At 31.4% G+C, this 20,629-nt stretch overlaps 4 protein-coding genes and 1 long non-coding RNA gene across 11 annotated transcripts in view; 2 read left to right on the forward strand and 3 right to left on the reverse strand.

Annotated features, from left to right (window-relative positions):
• Positions 1-3,391, forward strand: part of LOC125063280 (venom allergen 5-like) — a 12,406-nt gene extending 9,015 nt beyond the window's left edge. For all 3 annotated transcript variants that reach the window (XM_047669651.1, XM_047669650.1, XM_047669649.1), the window contains exons 2-6: positions 14-129; positions 204-285; positions 1,140-1,321; positions 1,735-1,832; positions 2,727-3,391. In XM_047669651.1, coding sequence (XP_047525607.1) covers positions 118-129; positions 204-285; positions 1,140-1,321; positions 1,735-1,832; positions 2,727-2,838 — 486 coding nt within the window. In that variant the 5' untranslated portion in view covers positions 14-117 and the 3' untranslated portion in view covers positions 2,839-3,391. The remainder of the gene's footprint in view (positions 1-13; positions 130-203; positions 286-1,139; positions 1,322-1,734; positions 1,833-2,726) is intronic.
• LOC125063285 overlaps positions 1-6,923 on the reverse strand; it is a 16,908-nt gene extending 9,985 nt beyond the window's left edge. Inside the window, exon 1 of the long non-coding RNA XR_007119491.1 lies at positions 5,831-6,923. This is a non-coding gene — a long non-coding RNA (uncharacterized LOC125063285). The remainder of the gene's footprint in view (positions 1-5,830) is intronic.
• LOC125063276 overlaps positions 1-14,958 on the reverse strand; it is a 22,636-nt gene extending 7,678 nt beyond the window's left edge. Inside the window, exon 1 of one of the 2 annotated variants that reach the window (XM_047669642.1) lies at positions 14,893-14,958. The gene's annotated coding sequence lies outside the window, so the exon portion shown is untranslated. Of the gene's footprint in view, positions 1-14,887 lie in introns of both variants that reach the window. The other variant, XM_047669643.1, reaches the window with a different exon arrangement.
• On the forward strand, positions 6,972-20,421 carry LOC125063284 (venom allergen 5-like). Of its 2 annotated transcripts, none has more exons than XM_047669654.1 (6): positions 6,972-7,155; positions 17,225-17,340; positions 17,415-17,496; positions 18,423-18,604; positions 19,022-19,119; positions 20,265-20,421. In XM_047669654.1, exons 2-6 carry the CDS (start codon positions 17,329-17,331, stop codon positions 20,374-20,376), a joined length of 486 nt encoding a protein of 161 aa, XP_047525610.1. In that variant the 5' UTR covers positions 6,972-7,155; positions 17,225-17,328; the 3' UTR covers positions 20,377-20,421. The 2 variants fall into 2 exon arrangements, with proteins under 2 accessions (XP_047525610.1, XP_047525611.1); XM_047669655.1 differs by lacking the exon at positions 6,972-7,155 and adding an exon at positions 14,509-14,561.
• The window catches only part of LOC125063275, a 22,738-nt gene continuing 9,265 nt past the window's right edge, over positions 7,157-20,629 (reverse strand). The window contains exons 1-4 of one of the 3 annotated variants that reach the window (XM_047669637.1): positions 14,796-14,927; positions 12,114-12,351; positions 8,891-8,974; positions 7,157-8,816 (exon numbers count right to left, since the gene is read on the reverse strand). In XM_047669637.1, the coding sequence (XP_047525593.1) occupies positions 7,621-8,816; positions 8,891-8,974; positions 12,114-12,351 (1,518 nt within the window). In that variant the 5' untranslated portion in view covers positions 14,796-14,927 and the 3' untranslated portion in view covers positions 7,157-7,620. Of the gene's footprint in view, positions 8,817-8,890; positions 8,975-12,113; positions 12,352-14,795; positions 14,928-20,629 lie in introns of those variants that run through there. The other 2 variants (XM_047669639.1, XM_047669640.1) reach the window with 2 other exon arrangements.

Here is a 20,629-nt window from a genome sequence, read left to right on the forward strand (position 1 = left end):
TGTTCTGTTTTAGCTGAGCTGTCATGTAGACATATTCGCGAATTCGTGGATAGACATAATTATTGGAGGTTGAAATTGGCGAAGGGTGAAATACCTAATCAACCGGCGGCATCGGAAATGAAGTATATTGTAAGTTTTATCTTAAGTAAATGTAATCATAATAACAGTGAAAATAAATATGTAACAGTCAATATTTTTTCTAGATTTGGGACGAGGAGTTGGCAGCAAAAGCAGCTGAATGGGCCTCCAATAATCAATATACCCATAACCCGGATAGAACTGTCGGTGAGTTATTTTATGTGGAAGGCCTACATAGCTTTTGGATAATATAATAACTGTGTGTAGGCATAGTGGTTTCAACATGTGACTTTCATGCCTGACATCGTAGGTTCAAACCCCGGTGAAAGAAAACATCGATAGGAAACAGGCATGCCTTAGACCCAAAAAAGTCAACGGTGTATGTCTGGCACAGAAGGCTGGTTACCTATTTTTTAATTATAAAAAACAAATGATCACGAAGCATATACATAAATCTGAAGGCAAAAGACCTAAAATAAAATAATTAGACGGTAGTTTTTCATGTACTTAATACATAATAGTAAATTGCAATCAAGCCAAATGCGCCGCTTTAATAAGCGTATTTTTCCCGTTTTAAATTTTGGGATAGTTCCCAAGATGTTCTTTTAAATTGTATTAAGATATATACTGATGTAATGTTAGAGCAATGCATTTAATTTCACAGACTAATGTATTTAAATACCTAATATATTAATACATTGGACTACTGTATCTGTTTCCTTGATAACTTTTCTTTATAAACGTTAGCCTGGAAAGAAGGCGATTTTTGGATCTAAGATACAGTCAAGACTTTGTCTTACGTAACATATAAGTTTTGTTTAGGAATAACGAAACTTATATGTTTGTATAAATTCCTTAGATATGCGTATGAAGAGAGATAGATAAATATGCAGTATTTGTTGCCCACAGAGATTTTAATAGGATTATTATTTTTTTTCTATACCAAAGCAATATATCTAAAATATGTTTTTTTTATTATGTATTAAGTAACACATTTAAATAAAGACTGTTGATTTAAACCTTCGACAATTTCTCACCATAGGTATAATTTAATGTTCTAGGTTCATATCGCTTTACTACCGGTGAAAATATATTCTCGCCAGAAACCACGGATCAGTCATACAAATTTGAACCGAGAAGTGCAGTGGATTCCTGGTTCAGTGAACACAAAGACTTCAACTATGGACCTTTGCAATCTTGGCAATTTCACCCTTTTGCTAAGAAGATTGGTCATTACACACAGGTGATTGAAGATTGGATAATCATTTCTTCCTTTTGGAATGGTTTAATGAAGCCGAACTGGTGATAATTAATATGAAAAATTATCCCCAATAACTGTCTCTAATATTTACCTATACATACACCCTCGAAATACGTAAAGCTCTTCTTTTAATGAAACATGTTCCTGTTAAAGTTAAAATTATCAATATGACTAAGTTTCATAAAAGTGAACAAACAAAACAAAGTATATACACTAATACGAAATTTTGAATTTTTTATTCAATTTCAATACCTACAGATCAAACTCATAATCTCAACTTTTTAAGTCGGTTAGTAATAACCACATCGCGTACGAGATTGAATTGTATGTTAGTGCATAATTTATTTTATTTTTATTTATGCACTAAAATGCACTAAATTTTATTTTTATTTCAGGTGGCATGGTCCGACTCAATTTATTTAGGCTGTGGGGTCTCTAAAGCATATAGAAATGGATGGGTTTCTTACACCGTTGTATGCAACTATGGACCGACGTAAGTAGCCAAAAAAATGTTTAAACCCTTTTAAACTGATTTAAATGATACGATAAAAACTAAAAATACTAAAAACTAAATGATATGATATAAACACGAATTTAACCTAATTCGACGCCCCGAATATAGCGTTTGGCGATAAAGTGGTGACTGAACTGACAGCTGAGTAACTAAGATAGTTAATTCGCGATTGAATCCGTTAATAAAGCTTTATTTAATTGTGTTGTACTCGCCAAAACCAATGAATACATTATGTTGAGTTATGAGTTCATAATGACCCAACAACTCCGGTTGATATGTCATGTGCATTAAACACTTATCCACGGAGCTAATTTTTGCATTACATTTATAACTACGGTCTTATATTTATATGCTGTATATTTAAAGCGTAGACAGTACAGATTTTATATTATTTTTTAAATAACTAGAATATACTCGCGCGTTCAAATAATTTTTGGGAGTGTAATTAACATGTGTGTGAAATCGACATTATTTACAAGTTAATATTTTTGACTTCTCTTTGACTTACGCGGCATTTCATAAGACAGATAAAAAACAAGAAGATCTGGATCTTTGCATCCAACAAAATTTTGCAGAAGTTTACTTGACCGCGTTAATATGGCAACTATGGTATTCTGTTAAATTGACGTTGCAGTCTTTTGCGATCGCTGAATAACGAGTTTTTTTAATGTCTTAAATTTACGTTTACTTATATCGGGTGAAGAGGTTTTATTTAATTTTTTGTCTCTGGTTTAGTCTACATTTATATTCGTTAATCAAAAATTTCTAAAAATAGCAAATTAGTTTTGTCACTAATATAAGGTAGCTTTTACAATCTGATTTTCTCACTTAGCATAAATTAAATACACCTCTTTGTAATTGTTTTGTTTACAGTGGAAATAACATGGGTTGGACCCCCTATCCCGCCGGAAGGCCGAGTGGCCAGCTCGTATGTGCCAACGATTGCAGTAGATTCTACGGGTACAAGTGTAGCAATCTATTTTAATTTAATGTATGCTATTGTTTTCAATTATATTTATTCCTAATTCTATATTTTTTTAATTATTCCGTATGCGATATAATTCTGCGTTAAGATTTATAGTGTAAAATAAAATTGTATAAGTAAAACATGAAGTATTCAACTTCGTACCTTTGTTGAATATTTGTATGACAATCTTTTAACAAAACTACTTTGTCAAACTATTGGTAGATATACTAAAATCAAGAGGCTTAATTACTTTCTTTCATTTTATATCTAACGTCACATTTTATCATATTTAAGTTATACATACCTACAGTTTTAAGAAATTTTAATAATTTCCAAGTTTGTTTTGCTAAGATGGACAAAAACACGTAAAATATTTCGTTTTCACAAGATTCAGGTAATTGTATCTTGAATGTACTTTATCATTACGTTAATCGTATTATCGTTATGTCAATAATTATACGACAGCAATATCAGGTAAAGTGGCATAATTATTTAGTTATAGTTCTTTGACAATAATTGAAATGGTAAGTTTAATTTTGTGATTTACTTTGTAATAAAATATTGATACACAGACGTGACTTTAGTGATATTCCAATGAGGTATCTAGTGATCCTATTTATACAGGGTGGTCCAACTAGTGACGTCAATAATTTTTGTTTAGATTCCTCACACCTCATTTCACAGAAAAAGAATAATGAGTAAATGGTTCTACGCCCTTGATTTGAAAACTGGCAGTAAATATGAAAATCAGAATTCATAAGTGATTTTGATTTGATTCATATTTTTCTTATTTGTGATTATTCCAAGATTTTAGAACAAATAACACGTTTCTTCTATCGTAAAACATGTTTTCATCTATACACTTTTTGGTGGGTAACTGGTGATATTCAGAAACAAAACGTACCTACCGCTAAGACGTTACCTCAGATACTGTTGTCGCGACCAAGCTAAGTACATACTCGTATCCAGAAACATTGTTCTTGTCAAACTTGGCGAAGTCTGATTTCTATTAGGTACTTTTGGTACGATTACAGAATATTTTTCTTATTTAAACATATTAATAATATCACCTTACTGTGCAAAATTTGATAATCTATGTAGTAGAACCGTAAGGTGAAAATAATATTAAGTTAGTAGTTTTTTTAATCCAATAAAGTAGAAGTGAGAAATTTTAATTGTTTAGCGAAGTGAATAATTTCAAGTTTAATATGCTAAATGGCATTCATTATTAATTTTATTTTGTTACATGATTTTCCGTTTTGGTGACGCGTATGTGTCATACAGTAAAGTGTGAATCGACATTCTATATGTTAAATACCGGTTGTCATTGCTTGTTGTTAAGTATTCAGAAAGCTAATTGGAACAGCTGGTCTTTGCTGAAAACACTACGCCTCGTGGAAGTTAACTATTTAGAAAATTAACGGGAGATGCTTTTCTAAACCAGCAATAATAGAGAGTTAGATGTTAGTTAGAGTTGATAAAAGATGAAATTAAAAAAGAGCGCGTTTTTATGGATGAAATTCCTAAATTTTAACTTAAAAATATAATTTCAGTAACAACACCAATGGAAAAGATTTTGACGGTGGTTATATTGTAGCCATGCGTGGGATAGTGGGATAGTAAATTTTACTAACATTCTTATGAAAGTTATGTAAACCGCTACAGGTAAATGATAATAGTAAGTATTTAACTTTTTATGTAGTTTGTTTCGGTGGTCCGAGTAATTAGGGAAATTTACTATTATTATTTTATCATCTGTATTTGATATTGTTTGAATTGGATGATAAGGACTGGTATTTAGGCTTAAAAGCATGTGTGCAAAAGTTATTACCATGGTATTACCAAACGTCTACCGGAATATGGTTATTACCAAACCGCCCCACGAAGCGGCACAGTTTTCGTAAACATTAATACAGTTCAAGAACACACTCGATGTATTAAACATATTTTCGACGATTAGTGACACATTCCACTAAGTTTTAATTTTTTAGGTCGGGCATGGTATTAGGTACCAGACATGTACAGAATATGGTTATCCAGGAAAGCTGTTGAAATCGAAATCTATTGGACGTTAACAGCTATTGTAGTCCATAAATTGATCCTATTGTACAGTTATTGTTGGAATGGTTTCAGATTAGGGTATTCAACATATTGTTCAAAAGTTATTACTTTAAAAAAATCATTAACAACTAATTAACTCTACACATGTCTTATACATAATTGAAAACTTATTATAATTCAATGCGTAAGAAATTATGAAAGTCATTAATATTCAATTTACGTACGCTAAAAACATATATGTAAATACCATGGCAGTTTATTCTGCATTTTTTTGCAAGTTATACATTCATATCTTATTACATTGAGTTCAGTCTTATCTCCTCTCCGGTATGCACTTAAAATCTATTCTTATATATTAATAGTACCCTGATATTATAAAATAGAATTAGAGAACACTACTATTGACTAAAGATTAAATCGTAAATAAATAACTATATTATTGTTCTTTAAAATTTAGGGACGTTACATATTATGAGCGTGAGTTTAATTTTCTTTTCAATTTCTAAATAAGCCTATAATTGTTACAATAACTTTTATTTTGTTATATAATTATACACAGAAGAAACAAATCTGCGATGTTTTTCTGAGGTAATGTAATATCACACTTAACGAGTAGACATATGGACCTTTTTTATCGGGACATTTTGTTCATCGATTTTTTTCTTATAGGCCAAACCCATTTAAACTATGGTTCTTTCCTTTTCGATGATAATGATGATCTTAGCAGTGGTGCCATATTTAATTTGATTCCCTTGCAAGTCTGTTACTACAACATCCAAAATAATACATTTTTTTGATTATTGGCTGATTCTGAAACGAAAATTTGAAGGTGTCTTTAATTAACTGTATCAAAATATATCAAATGGATATTGTAAAAATAATGTGAAAAAGCTTTTAAATTTAAAACGTACGGATTACTTATTTTTATATAAAAAATCTATGTACGAACCTATTTGTAAATATTTACTCGGCCCAATACAAAAATCATGATCATTTTCACTCAATAAACGTCTGAACACTATCGGAACGATCCTAGCATTGATATAATTGTCTGTTATTTCTTTTGATAAGCTGACCTTTAGTCGATAATGTATGCTAATGATGTCACCCTGTGAGGTTCACGAAACTATAGTGGAACTAAGCACTACACTTTTCACCGATTAAAAACACCGATTATTGTTTTCGAGTTGACAGGTATAGCTATTATTCATTAAGAATTTCCCATTGATAGTTACTACTTTCAAATGATGCGCATCATGTATATTTTTTATTACTGTACACGAAAAAATTATTGCCATTTTTCTACAAGAGATATTCACATGATGTTAAGAAAAATGTATATAGATAATAAAATTTGATAGATCAGCATAGTCATTATCCCTTTGTAGAAGTGGTAACAATTTCGAATGTATTTTTTTGCCTTTGTTCTAAATTTAAACTCATATGGACCATTATTATTGGCATCATTATAATAATGCCTTTTATTCAAAATCATGTCAACTTTCGCTTACTTCGATTTTAGTCATAGTGTTATTTAGTTAATTATAAGCCAGAACGATAAAATACAAAACTATGTCTTGAATTGTGGTTCTCAGAGATGTTCACAATCGCAGAGTAAAATCGTAGCTTTCAAGGTTGATAATTTTTGAGGATTTATTTTATGTGATTACATAAAACCATTAGTTTTAGATACTATATTTTCATTACGATAGTAACTTTTTGAGTACTAAGTAAGGTCACAATTGTTCCGTACGTTTCTAAAAATACTTCAATACATTCATAGTAAAACTGGTCCTTGTATATGCGAAATTTTTGTAAGACGAGTTTACGAATGTCTAATGATATAAATAGAGCATATCACGTAATCAATTATGTTTTGCAGATGTCAGTATTGGCCTCAGCTTACTCATGTTCGTTCACTATCAGTCTGTTTAACTATTACGAGAATATGGGACTTTTTGCCCTCTACTCAACTTTTACATAGTGGACCTTAAAATTAGACATAATTGAAAAAGTTTCTACAATTTTTTGACAGAAAATTATCAATAGTATAATTATTGATAATTTTAATTAATATATAGTATAGTTGGTAATTATTTGGTCTGTATATATCCTATTCCCCAGTGCGGCCAGATCGTGGGTAAAAGGTACCTCTGCCCAGCATTACGCACCGTGCTATTTCGTCTAGAGAAAGGGAACTTTTTATCCACGATCTGGTTGAACTGCAATTTTCATTGGTAGATGGGAAAGTAAAGACGAAAAATGAAACTCATTGTAAGTATCATTATACGTATATTTTCATAACAATAATAAGAAAATAGAGTGTGTACGCATTGTGTAGTATAGTAACAAATATTTTACAAAACTATTAATCTAATGTATTTAATGATATAAACTTGATAATAATAATAAAGAGATCCGGTGGCCTAGAGCCTGTAAAATTGATGAGTTTCAATTCTGTCATGTGACGTGTAGAAAAAAGTCGTTTCGAAATAAATGAGCTTTAAGTTTGAAGTAAGTATTATTTACTTTTGTATCTGCTTTTGCACTGATCTGTAGAACTTGAAATATCTTTAATATCATGGCAAAAATTTAATAGTAGTCTTAAAAGATCATACTTTTTAAATGTCGAAGAAAAAAAATCGATTTCGAGAAAATTCGAGACCACCAGATTCTACTAATACGTCAATAAGCTCATTAATTAAATGATCACGCCAGCAATATTTCCTTACAGCCTAATTATTTTTCAATAATTTTTTGATGTTTGCCTCTCATTTCTTGCATTTTGTTACGAATAGTGTTTAAAATCAGCTGCGAATCAAATTCAACCCAATTTTGTTCAGCCGCATGTTTTTTAACATAATCCAATAAAACTGTTCTTGCATGTTCATCTAGACCGGGCCTTACCCTTGTTCCCTCCAAGTCAAATGCATTGGGTTTTTTTCCAAATACAGAACATATACTTAATGCGTTCTCGGTAAAAATTTCCAGTAACAACGATCGCGCAAGGATTTTGCTGTCTTTCGACGTTATTTTAATGTTGCTTAGTTGAATGGCGTCTATGTACACCCGTGAATGTGGTAGGAGTTCATCGACACCACTTTTCTTTTCCCGATGCTTTAGGGTCCATCTTGAGTCATTCGGATCGTACTCAGGTGGTAAAGTAAACTTGCGCGCTAGGCCACGGATCTTATTTAGTGGATTATTATTTTTAACTTCTGTACCGTCACTATTGTGTTTTTTCTCTTCCTTTTTTCGAGCATCATTTTGTACTTTTGATCCGGTTGCTTTATCTGAATTATTTTCATTTATATTTACTTTCATCATAATATTTTCTAATTCTTTGACTGCAGGCTCTAGCTCACCAATATCAGGACCAGCACAGACTTCATTCGTTAGCTCAATAAACTGTTTTATGATCTTACAATTTTCCGCAAACGCAAATTGCATTTTCTCTAACATTAATTGGTTTTTTTCATACTTACTATGAAGTTCTTCCAATGTTTCTTTGAAATTATCACCAAAGACTGATCGTAGAGCCAATATAATTGTCCATTTCTTCATAAGGTTATTTTGTGATGGTTTATTTTCTTGGTTGTTGTTAGTTTTATCGCTTTCTTCAACACATTGGCTAGTTTTCGGAAGACTCTCTTTTGTGGCTTGATCTGGCAAACTAACGGTTTTATTGCCTGATAAAGATATTCTGAGTGACTGTCTTGTTAAATATCTTCTGGCTTGGGGGGAAGCATCGGCAGTTCCAACTTTGCTTTCCTTTCGGCCTATTCTTCCTTCGGCATTAGTCAAGTCAAGTTGCTTTGGTATTTCTTTACTCACTGGTTCTGCATCACTGTTTAGAGTTGAAGTTGTACGGACTTTGTTTGTTTTTGAGCTCGATTGTGATTCGAGTTCTTTCTTGTACGATGTTGATGGTACATCTGGAATGCAATTTTTAATTATTAGCGACCCAATCGAAAGAAATCCTTTTAAATGTCAACAGAATACTATATACCTTCGACTATTTTCGTGCTGCTCTGCTCTTGATCGCATATTTTATTCAGTATCTTGATGTAGTTTCTTGCGTCTTTATAGGACTCTATAAAAAGAAAAGACAATTTGGCAGCCGAAATGGAAGTAAATTTCAGAATTAATAAAAAAATAAGTACCAGGATTGTACAAAAAAAAAACTATAAAATCTTCTAAAAATAAAACTATATATTATGTAAATATACATGCATGCATATATCAACAATATGTTTTTTGAACAATATGTTTTTTCTGACTAAGCTCGTCAAGTCCAGTCGAAATATAGCAAAAAAATTTTAAAGTTCGATCAAAACTCGATTTTCGAAAAACGGGGGTAAAATCAATTCTCGATTTTCAAAATTTTTAATTTTCTTAGCGGGAAGTTGATTAATAATTTCAAGTACCCAAGCCACGTCGAATTACCCTTTTGGTCCGAGAGCTGGCACCAATTTTTGGGCAGGTATTTGAGGCAAGCTGAAAACTTGTCACATACCTCTCCTATTATATTCCAACACGGAATTGCAGACCTGGCTGGTGAGTAGCGGGGCTAAATCAACCCCTACATTTTTAAAAATGTTAATTTTTTTTCCCCAAAAATATATTTGAGGCAATACGCAATTTATATAATGTTGCAGTGTAATACTTAATAAATACGAAAAAAAATAAGCCAGACAATTTAATCGGGCTTTAACATTACCAGACGCGTGCAAAAATTTTTTGCAAAAAATTATAAAAATGTTTTTGAGGCAGCTTGAAATTTTAATGGAGTGTTATTTATAACTATAAAATAAGATTCCCAAAAAGACAGATCATTTCGGTAGGGCTTTCTACCTGCCAGGCGATCAAACAAATAATGGATGGGTACGGGCCTGTACTACTATAGACAAGCTGTAGTGTGAGAGAGAGCGCATATCGACAGCTGTCTTCGTTCTTGCTTGCCGCGTTACTATTGGCTCTAGCGAGGCCACGTGACTTACAATAACCCAAGAGGTTTCTAGTTAGAATTTCGGAGTAAAAAATATAAAATTTTCTGAATTTGTACTAAATACATTTAGCATAAAAGTGATTGTATGTAATATGGACGTTAAAGGGACATATTTTTGTGATTTCTTTTTTATCTTAAAAAATTAGTTATTTTGCCAATTTTAATGCGAATTTAAACGTAATGAATTGTTTAAATATTTGATATATGCGATGATTATATACCGTTTTCGAATTTCGTATTTTTCGTAAGGTTTCTGTCTCTTGGATAAATGTTTTATACTTTTCTAAGGATTTAATTAAGCCATCTTTATCCAATTCAGAAAGCGGTTGTCGTTGTACTTGATATTTCTTAGAGTTTTTGTCACAAAAAATACAATTTTTTTTATTGAGCTCGGAATTATTATCAAAATTGATATCTACAAGTGTATTTGATTTATCAGTGACGTTGTCTTCATTATTATCACTAACATAAGCTTCTGGTATGGATGTACATGGCTGAAGTAGAGATGTCGATGGCTGGGGTTCTGATGTTGCTGGTTCAACTGTAGATGTAGATGGCTGGAGTGTTGTAGATGGTTCTGCTGTGTATGAATTGTCGGATAATAAATTGTCTGTAATAAAAAAAAATTTAAAAATATTATTTAAATTTTTGTTAATACTAAAAATCATTAGATTTATGATAGTAATTAAATGAGATGTTCATTAGGCCAAAAAAACGAAATAAAAATGTTCTTTATTCATTGGGAAAAAATAAACTATTAAAATTTATTAATTTTATGCCTATCACAAGAAATTTATTTTTACTTAAGGAAGAAGTACCTTTAGTTATATATGAAATATAAGTAAGTTGAAAAATTCTATTTTAAAATAACTTCCAACAGTTTTTGAGTGACCCTTAGAATACGAGCAGGTAGTTATTGTTATTATGTCAGTATGTCAGAGTTATTGTATTGAACTATACAGGTAAAAGATAGAATAATGATAAAAATATACTGAACATTTTATTATGTCAGTAAGAAAACTGATAAACTTAGTGCTGTAAATGCTTAATTTTATTTATCAGTATGTAATGCTTGAAAAATAATTAAATTAATACAATACCTTTTGTAAGAGTATAAACATTGGATTCAATCACAGTATTATTTTCAATATATTTTTTCATCAAAGCTATAAAATTCTTATAACAACTTGTGTGATAACCATCTGAAAGGTTAGGAATCACTGGCAAAACAATATCATTATATTTTAACCCATGATGTTTACGGATCTTTAACATCTCCTGACTTTTTTTGAGAGTTTTCTCCACAAAAGCAATCACTTTAGCATCATTTTTTTTACAAATAACACAAACTAACTTTTCACTAGACATTTTCTAATTATTTGAGTTTTAAAACGTGTAATACCATTAGTAGAATAATACGACTGAAAATAACGACTCCGAAATTCTGACTAAAAACCTCATGGGTTATTGTAAGTCACGTGGCCTCACTAGAGCCAATAGTAACGCGGCAAGCCAGAACGAAGACAGCTGTCGATATGCGCTCTCTCTCTCACACTACAGCTTGTCTATAGTAGTACAGGCCCGTACCCATCCATTATTTGTTTGATCGCCTGGCAGGTAGAAAGCCCTACCGAAATGATCTGTCTTTTTGGGAATCTTATTTTATAGTTATAAATAACACTCCATTAAAATTTCAAGCTGCCTCAAAAACATTTTTTATAATTTTTTGCAAAAAATTTTTGCACGCGTCTGGTAATGTTAAAGCCCCGATTAAATTGTCTGGCTTATTTTTTTTCGTATTTATTAAGTATTACACTGCAACATATATAAATTGCGTATTGCCTCAAATATATTTTTGGAGAAAAAAAAATAATATTTAAAAAAATGTAGGGGTTGATTTAGCCCCGCTACTCACCAGCCAGGTCTGCAATTCCGTGTTGGAATATAATAGGAGAGGTATGTGACAAGTTTTCAGCTTGCCTCAAATACCTGCCCAAAAATTGGTGCCAGCTCTCCTACTATTTTAGACTGGTATTATTGACAGAGAAGTATCACCAGTTCAGAATTAGAATAGAGACTTAAAGTCAATCGCAGCAAATAGTTTTTTGCAAACTTAGCGGAGGTTAAACTGTTTGCAAAATTTTATCAGATACTATCTGCTCGCTACCCAAAAAAGAGGCCTTACAGTGAACACGTAAAACGATAATCGTTACAACTTACTTACTTGTACTGTATTTTATGTTAGCCAAAAAATCTGTCCAGTTTTCTGAGAATTCTTGTTTCTTAACACGTTTTTTTACTTCTGATAGTACTTCAACGGGAAATTTAACAAGAGTTGGACCATCTGATGTTTCACGTAACCTTATCCAAGAATTCGGAACGCAAACATATTTTTCAGGATCCTTGTATGGTGGTTCCAATAACTCAATCACATGAAACTTAAACTCTTTCTGTTTACTCATCTGAAAATAAATCGTTAAATTAATCGAATTTATCACCGCTATGACGGCCGTCATGCAAATGACAGCACCGCTATTTGACGTTACGGTGACACCCATCGTGAGGTATATACATATTTACAATGCAAATATTATATTATTTACACTAGCAGCAATAATGGAAAATTTATCACTGTGATTATTGATGGCTATGTGAACAAAGGGCACACCTCCTCTAAGAATTAATGCAACTCCACCATACCCATCTGTTCTGTCTTCTCTATGTCTATGTCCTGGAATTCTAAAATTGAATCCCGGACTCTTGAAGAGAGACGACAAATGGTTTGTAATTATTCAATAAAAAAATTAGGTCACTTTTTTACTATACTCCGGCAATTCCATTAAATCACCAGAGACTGGTTTCGTGGTTAAAAATGTGTTGGCATCCTGAAATGTTTCAAATTATAGGGACAACATGTTCCTTCCAATTTTTTTGATGCTTCCGTCTACAATACTTTTTTTAATGAAAAATCCAAATTGTACTGGGTGAATAGATCCGGTTTGATCCGTTTGTAAAAAAATTTGGACATGCACAACATAAGGCGACCTAGCAGCGCGAGGGTACTTGAAATATTATAAGAGTGAGCAGTCTCGTTATGTTGGATTTCAGTGCCTTTATCATCAGACTCAAGCACTTTAGGAATAACATTGTCTTTTAAATTATTAGGGGAAATTTGGCAATTATTTGGTTTTTAACTGAAATTCTCTTTCTTTTAACGGATTTCGTGCTTTCCGAACAGTCTGTATCTATAATGCAACCTTCCGTTTCCGTTCCCGACGCATCGATTGTGACTACATGAGACAACGAAGGGATGTCCCTCCAGGGTCTTCGGGCTCCAACATGGACGCCAAGAGAAAAGTCCTATCTACATATAATCCAATTAAATTACTTACCAGGCGAAGAAAACAAACTAAAAATATAAATAATCAACAATAACTACTAATATACTTATATATATATTACTTTACAACTTAACTGATCCTGTAATATTAAATTTTCAAAAGTTTAGCCAAAAAAAGGAGCCCACCTATTTCAACACTTCCCGCCCTTTTTTTCAGACTTGGTTATCATACGAAAAAATTTGGTACACTAAGGCCCTTTCTCCACTATTCCGGTCCGGGAATCAGTCATGAGAAAAATATCGGAAGGCCGGATTGCGCTTCTCCACTTTATCCGACAATAATCGATGAGGAAAAGTAAAATTCCTTGGCTTTACAATTCACAATGAGTCCTGCATTTTATCGCCAACAACTTTTAGCTATATGGAAGTAGGTCCAAGTAAAAGAATGTACTATTATCTAGAAGAATAGTAACTGGAAACATTAGTATTCATGAGTGCCAAAATTTTTTTCCAGTGTTGTAAAACTAAATATTTTACATTAAAAAGCTACTTGCTAATAATTTCTGTGATAAAATCAACTTATTAAAATTAATTATAAATATTATAATATACGTTTTTATACTGTATTAAAATGTAAGTTTAGTTTTCAATATTGTAATGTTATCTGTAACTGTGTTTTATGTCAATTAACTGTAAATCATTATTGTTTATAATTATTAAAGAATTTTTTAAAAGTCTATTTTATTTATACTATACGTCATAACTAGTCCAGGAAAAAAATAGTATTTTTACTGAGTCCTTTAGTAATTTATACTGTTGTAACAAGTAACTAATGTTCTTGTAACAAGTAATAGTTGTAGATATATGAAAACAACAAATCTACCTAGATACTTGTATATTGATCATGCAACACGTATATTAACTAAAACCCATATACTGTATATTTATTAATAAAACATTCTAAATTCTGAATATTTTATTTCCCTGGCAAATTTATTACGCTTTTTTATCTTAAAATATGATAATCTACTTAATAAATAGTTCACTAATACTATGGTATAAAAATATAAATAAATAGCAATATAATTTGATTTGGTCCAGGTTATCCAGATTCTTTCAAATTAAAGAAACTATAAATAAACCTGTGAATAATCATTTATAACCTCTTGGATACTTGGATCGATAAAACACTGCGTTCCGATCTAGCAAATTATCGGATCGTTAAAAACCGGATGCCGGAGTAGTGGAGAAGTACGTAAGGACACTTGTGAGTTTCTAAAGCGGATCGGTAATTAACGTTTGCCGGACTGGAGCAGTGGAGAAAGGGCCTAAGTACGTTCAGAAACTGTTTACATTAATTTTTAAATTTTGAACAAAATATTTTTTGATCATTAAAAATCACAACGATTATTTGTTTTTATTTTACTTTATAATATCTTCTTGTAAAAAAATAATTTCTTTTTTTGAATAGCCTATCGAACGTGGACGCTGCGCAATTCTTATTACAGTAAAACCTTTTTTGTTCGAATTAAATTATACACAGCACCAATTGTTAAAATAGCTTACGTTTAGATGCCACCTTTGTGTCTGCTGTCCAAAAATTTAGTTGATTCCCACAATATGGCTTGATAAAGTTTAGTAAACACTGTTTTCACTGTTTGACCTTCTCTCAAAAAAATTGATAGGAAAAAAATATTCGTAATGTTTACGTCGCGACTCGCGATACGTCGATAAGAAGAACAACAACTTCATAGTACTATCGTATGGCGCGAGAATTTAAAATGGTACGCAAGTACAGAATTTTAAGGAATAATTTCATGCAGAGAAATAAAACAAGGAGGGTACATGGGTAACATTTTTATTGAAATACAATAATTAAAAACAAAATTCTTATTGTATATTCTTATTAACAAAGTATTTATTTGTTAATAAGTATATTTATATATTAAGTTGCAATAAAATTAATGCATTTTTTATAATTTAATGAAATGATTGAATATTTATCGATTTACACTTTTACATACATCATCACAACTTAATATTAAATGTTTTTCAATATATTTATTTTTCTCTTCCATGATTTTGTGGACGCTTCTTCCATAAATTTATAATTTTTTATTTTACAAAATCTTTTTAAACATATAACAATGTACTTTTATAATTGTTTCAATATTTACTGCGTAAAGTTCTTCACATTTACACATTAGCCAATCTTTGTGCAAATTTTAAGTTTAAAAGTATATAAATTCATTTAAATTCTATCTGAGTGACTGTGATCTTTTAGATAATTATTTACCAAATTTGCAGCCTTTTCAACCATTTTACAACTGTACTGAATGTAATTTAAAGTACACCTAACACCGTCATATTCTTTGAATAATGTAAACAAATGACATATCTCAGTGTTCTGATCTGCTAGCATAATAATTTTACAAAGAGTACAGTGCCAGAGGTCGTCAGCATGTTATGATTCACAACGCTCCACCTAAGGATAATAAATTTAATTTAATTTCCCATGTCCAGGAATTTGATGAGTATTTATTTATTTTATGCACCAACAAAGTAGTCACTAATACAAGTAATGTAACACAAACACTAACACAAGCCAAAGTGCTACCCCAATTATAGGCGCATACCACATTCTAAATTTTTATAAGTACAATAAAAGCAGAAAAAATTAAGTTAAGATAAACCAAAATTACAAAATTAATTGAATTAATTGAATAACCCCGATAAAATCTTGATGAGTAATCAGCTGAGCTGCTAACTTTTTGAAAATTGATGGGGAGTTTGAAAACATATCTATTTGGGGGAATTCACGACCCCCCCATTGCGATCCGATACCATCAATTTCAACGCTATGAATTAAATTATAACTCCTTAAAGATATATTTAATGGAGCATTCTGACCCAGATTTGATTTTGCAAACTTAATTCTGAAAGGAGGCTTTGCAAATCGTTGCAGCTTTTTAGGAACAGAAATGTTTACTCTGGTCAAGATATCAGGGGTGTCCAAAAAAAAGTACTTGAGTGATTAGTAAATTTATTTTATTCGGTTTCAAAAAGGGGGTTTTTTAATTGAGGTAGTATCTAAAATATTCTCGTCGAACTGATAGCATTCTTCTTCAAGTCGGTTACAAATACGTTTCACACTTTTGATAGACACACTTTGAAATATAACTAGTATATTCGTAAGACTGAACTATTTGTCATTAAAAATTAGCCAAGATTCATTTCTCGCACATGTCGCTCTAAGTATTTGGCATCTTTATAATGCTCATAATTGTTTTGCTGTGATATCTAACCGGTGATTATGGTTTGTTTAGATGTGTGGCACTCGCGTAAAACACAATGTATTGGCATTATTTATCCTCGTCTGATATGAAGGTAGATTATTTTCAACGGGCCCCGTGCAAAAAGGAAAGTTTCAATGTTGTTACTTACTACAGTAATTTACTCTAAGAAAGTATATCATAAAGGTTATCTTTACATTAAATAAAATGAAGTTCCTCACTCGTATCTATCTGCCTGTATGACCCAGATTAATTCAAGAATTACCAACCCGATTTTGGTAGGTACGATTTTCACTAAATACGTAAAATAATACAATTGAAAAAGAAGGAAAAATTATTGTAAATACGTTACCTTAAATAAATTACATTTTCCCAAAAACAGTTTTAGTCACTTTTACGTAAGCGGTTTCGATTGTTCCTCGTTGTACCTACATTACTATCAGCGTTTAGAAACTATATATATAAGTAATGTTAAGTGAGACCTCAGTCAACAAACCTCAGTCCTGTTGCATTAGCGGCAGAACATTAGTCGTTAAAAATGTATCGGTTTTTGCTTTTCTTAAGTTTGTTTTCCTACGCAGCGTCGAAGTGTTAGTATCAAACTTTGAATAAAAAAATAGTACTGTCCATATGGAATGTACTAAAATGATGTTTTTTGGGTGATATTCAAATTTTGAATTCTAAACACTTGTTCTGTTTTAGCTGAGCTGTCATGTAGACATATTCGCGAATTCGTGGATAGACATAATTATTGGAGGTTGAAATTGGCGAAGGGTGAAATACCTAATCAACCGGCGGCATCGGAAATGAAGTATATTGTAAGTTTTATCTTAAGTAAACGTAATCATAATAACAGTGAAAATAAATATGTAACAGTCAATATTTTTTCTAGATTTGGGACGAGGAGTTGGCAGCAAAAGCAGCTGAATGGGCCTCCAATAATCAATATACCCATAACCCGGATAAAACTGTCGGTGAGTTATTTTATGTGGAACATAGCTTTTGGATAATATAATAACTGTGTGTAGGCATAGCGGTTTTAACATGTGACTTTCATGCCTGACATCGTAGGTTCAAACCCCGGTGAAAGAAACAATCGATAGGAAACAGGCATGCCTTAGACCCAAAAAAGTCGACGGTGTATGTCTGGCACAGAAGGCTGGTTACCTATTTTTTAATTAGAAAAAACAAATGATCACGAAGCATATACATAAATCTGAAGGCAAAAGACCTAAAATAAAATAATTAAACGGTAGTTTTTCATGTACCTAATACATAATAGTCAATTGCAATAAAGCCAAATGCGCCGCTTTAATTAGCGTGTTTTTCCCGTTTTTAATTTTGGGATAGTTCCCAAGATGTTCTTTTAAATTGCATTAAGAAATATACTGATGTAATGTGCATGAAATGTTAGAGCAATGCATTTAGTTTCACAGACTAATGTATCTAAATACCTAATATATTAATACATTGGACTACTGTATCTGTTTCCTTGATAACTTTTCTTTATTAACGTTAGCCTGGAAAGAAGGCGATTTTTGGATCTAAGATACGGTCAAGGCTTTGTCTTACGCAATATATAAGTTTTGTTTAGCTTACTAACTTATAATATAAGTTTCGTTATTCCTAACATATTATGTTTATATGAACATATTATATTTGTATAAATTCCTTAGACATGCGTATGAAGAGAGATAGATAAATATGCAGTATTTGTTGCCCACAGAGATTTTATCAGGATTTTAAAATGAAATATCGAAGATATTACGTCTATACCAAAGCAATATATCTAAAATATGTTTTTTTCGTTATGTATTAAGTAACACATTTAAATAAAGACTGTTGATTTAAACCTTATTGAATCAACGACAATTTCTCACCATATAATTTAATGTTCTAGGTTCATATCGCTTTACTACCGGTGAAAATATATTCTGGCCAGAATCCACGGATCAGTCATACAAATTTGAACCGAGAAGTGCAGTGGATTCCTGGTTCAGTGAACACAAAGACTTCAACTATGGACCTGTGCAATCTTGGCAATTTCTGCCTTTTGCTAAGAAGATTGGTCATTACACACAGGTGAGTGAAGATTGGATAATCATTTCTTCCTTTTGGAATGGTTTTGGTGCTATAGTGATAATTAATATGAAAAATTATACCCAATAACTGTCTCCAATATTTACCTATACATGGCACCCTCGAAATACATAAATCTTTAATGAAACTTGTTCCTGTTAGATAAAGTTAAAATTATCAATATGACTAAGTTTCATAAAAGTGAACAAACAATACAAAGTATATACACTAATACGAAATTTTGATTTTTTTATTCAATTTCAATACCTACAGATCAAACTCATAATCTCAACTTTTTAAGTCGGTTAGTAATAATAAGAATTAACCACATCGCGTACGAGATTGAATTGTATGTTAGTGCATAATTTATTTTATTTTTATTTATGCACTAAAATGCACTAAATTTTATTTTTATTTCAGGTGGCATGGTCCGACTCAATTTATTTAGGCTGTGGGGTCTCTAAAGCATATAGAAATGGATGGGTTTCTTACACCGTTGTATGCAACTATGGACCGACGTAAGTAGCCATAAAAATGTTTAAACCCTTTTAACTGATTTAAATGATACGATAAAAACTAAAATTACTAAAAACTAAATTATATGATATAAACACGAATTTAACCTATTTGGACGCCCCGAATATAGAACGGTTGGCGATAAAGTGGTGACTGAACTGACTGCTGAGTAACTAAGGTAGTTAATTATTCGCGATTGAATCCGTTAATAAAGCTTTATTTAATTGTGTTGTACTCGCCAAAACCAATGAATATGTCACCGTAAAATTGTAAAAACCGTTAGATTGTAATCTATCTCGCGAGATTGTAAACTTGCGAAAGATTGTGAACCTCAACGAACTGCTTACAAATTAACGTATTATTATTCGGTAGTTATATGAAATTGTTGGGAAGTAAAATTAATCTGTAATTGACCAAAGAAGTTTGAATGATAACTAAGTTAGTGTAGTACAATCTACCGAATACCGATAACCGATAGATTACAATCTAACGGTTTTTACAATTTTACGTTAACAAATGCATTATCTTGAGTTATGAGTTCATAATGACCCAACAACTCCGGTTTATATGTCATGTGCATTAAACACTATGCCACGGAGCTAATTTTTGTATTACATTTATAACTACGATCTTATGCTGTATATTTAAAGCGTAGACAGTACAGATTTTGTATTATATTTTAAATAACTAGAATATACTCGCGCGTTCAAATAATTTTCGGGAGTGTAATTAACATGTGTGTGAAATCGACATTATTTACAAGTTAATATTTTTGACTTCTTTTTGACTTACGCGGCATTTCATAAGACAGATAAAAAACAAGAAGATCTGGATCTTTGCATCCAACAAAATTTTGCAGAAGTTAACTTGACCGCGTTAATATGGCAACTATGGTATTCTGTTAAATTGACGTTGCAGTCTTTTGCGATTGCTGAATAACGAGATTTTTAATGTCTTAAATTTACGTTTATATCGGCTGAAGAGGTTTTATTTAATTTTTTGTCTCTGGTCTACATTTATTTTCGTTAATCAATAATTTCTAAAAATAGCAAATTAATTTTGTCACTAATATAAGGTAGCTTTTACAATCTGATTTTCTCACTTAGCATAAATTAAATACACCTCTTTGTAATTGTTTTGTTTACAGTGGAAATAACTTTGGTTGGACCCCCTATCCCGCCGGAAGGCCGAGTGGCCAGCTCGTATGTGCCAACGATTGCAGTAGATTCTACGGGGACAAGTGTAGCAATCTATTTTAATTTAATTTATGCTATTGGTTTCAATTATACTTATTCCTAATTCTATATTTTTTTTAATTATTCCGTATGCAATATAATTCTGCGTTGAGATTTATAGTGTAAAATAAAATTGTATAAGTAAAGGATGAAGTATTCAACTTCGTAGCTTTGTTGAATATTTGTATGACAATCTTTTAATAAAACTACTTTGTCAAAATAATGGTAGATATACTAAAATCAAGGCTTAATTACTTTCTTTCATTTTATATCTACT

This window comes from Pieris napi, chromosome 3 (genome assembly GCF_905475465.1).
Source record: "Pieris napi chromosome 3, ilPieNapi1.2, whole genome shotgun sequence".
Classification (NCBI taxonomy): domain Eukaryota; kingdom Metazoa; phylum Arthropoda; class Insecta; order Lepidoptera; family Pieridae; genus Pieris; species Pieris napi.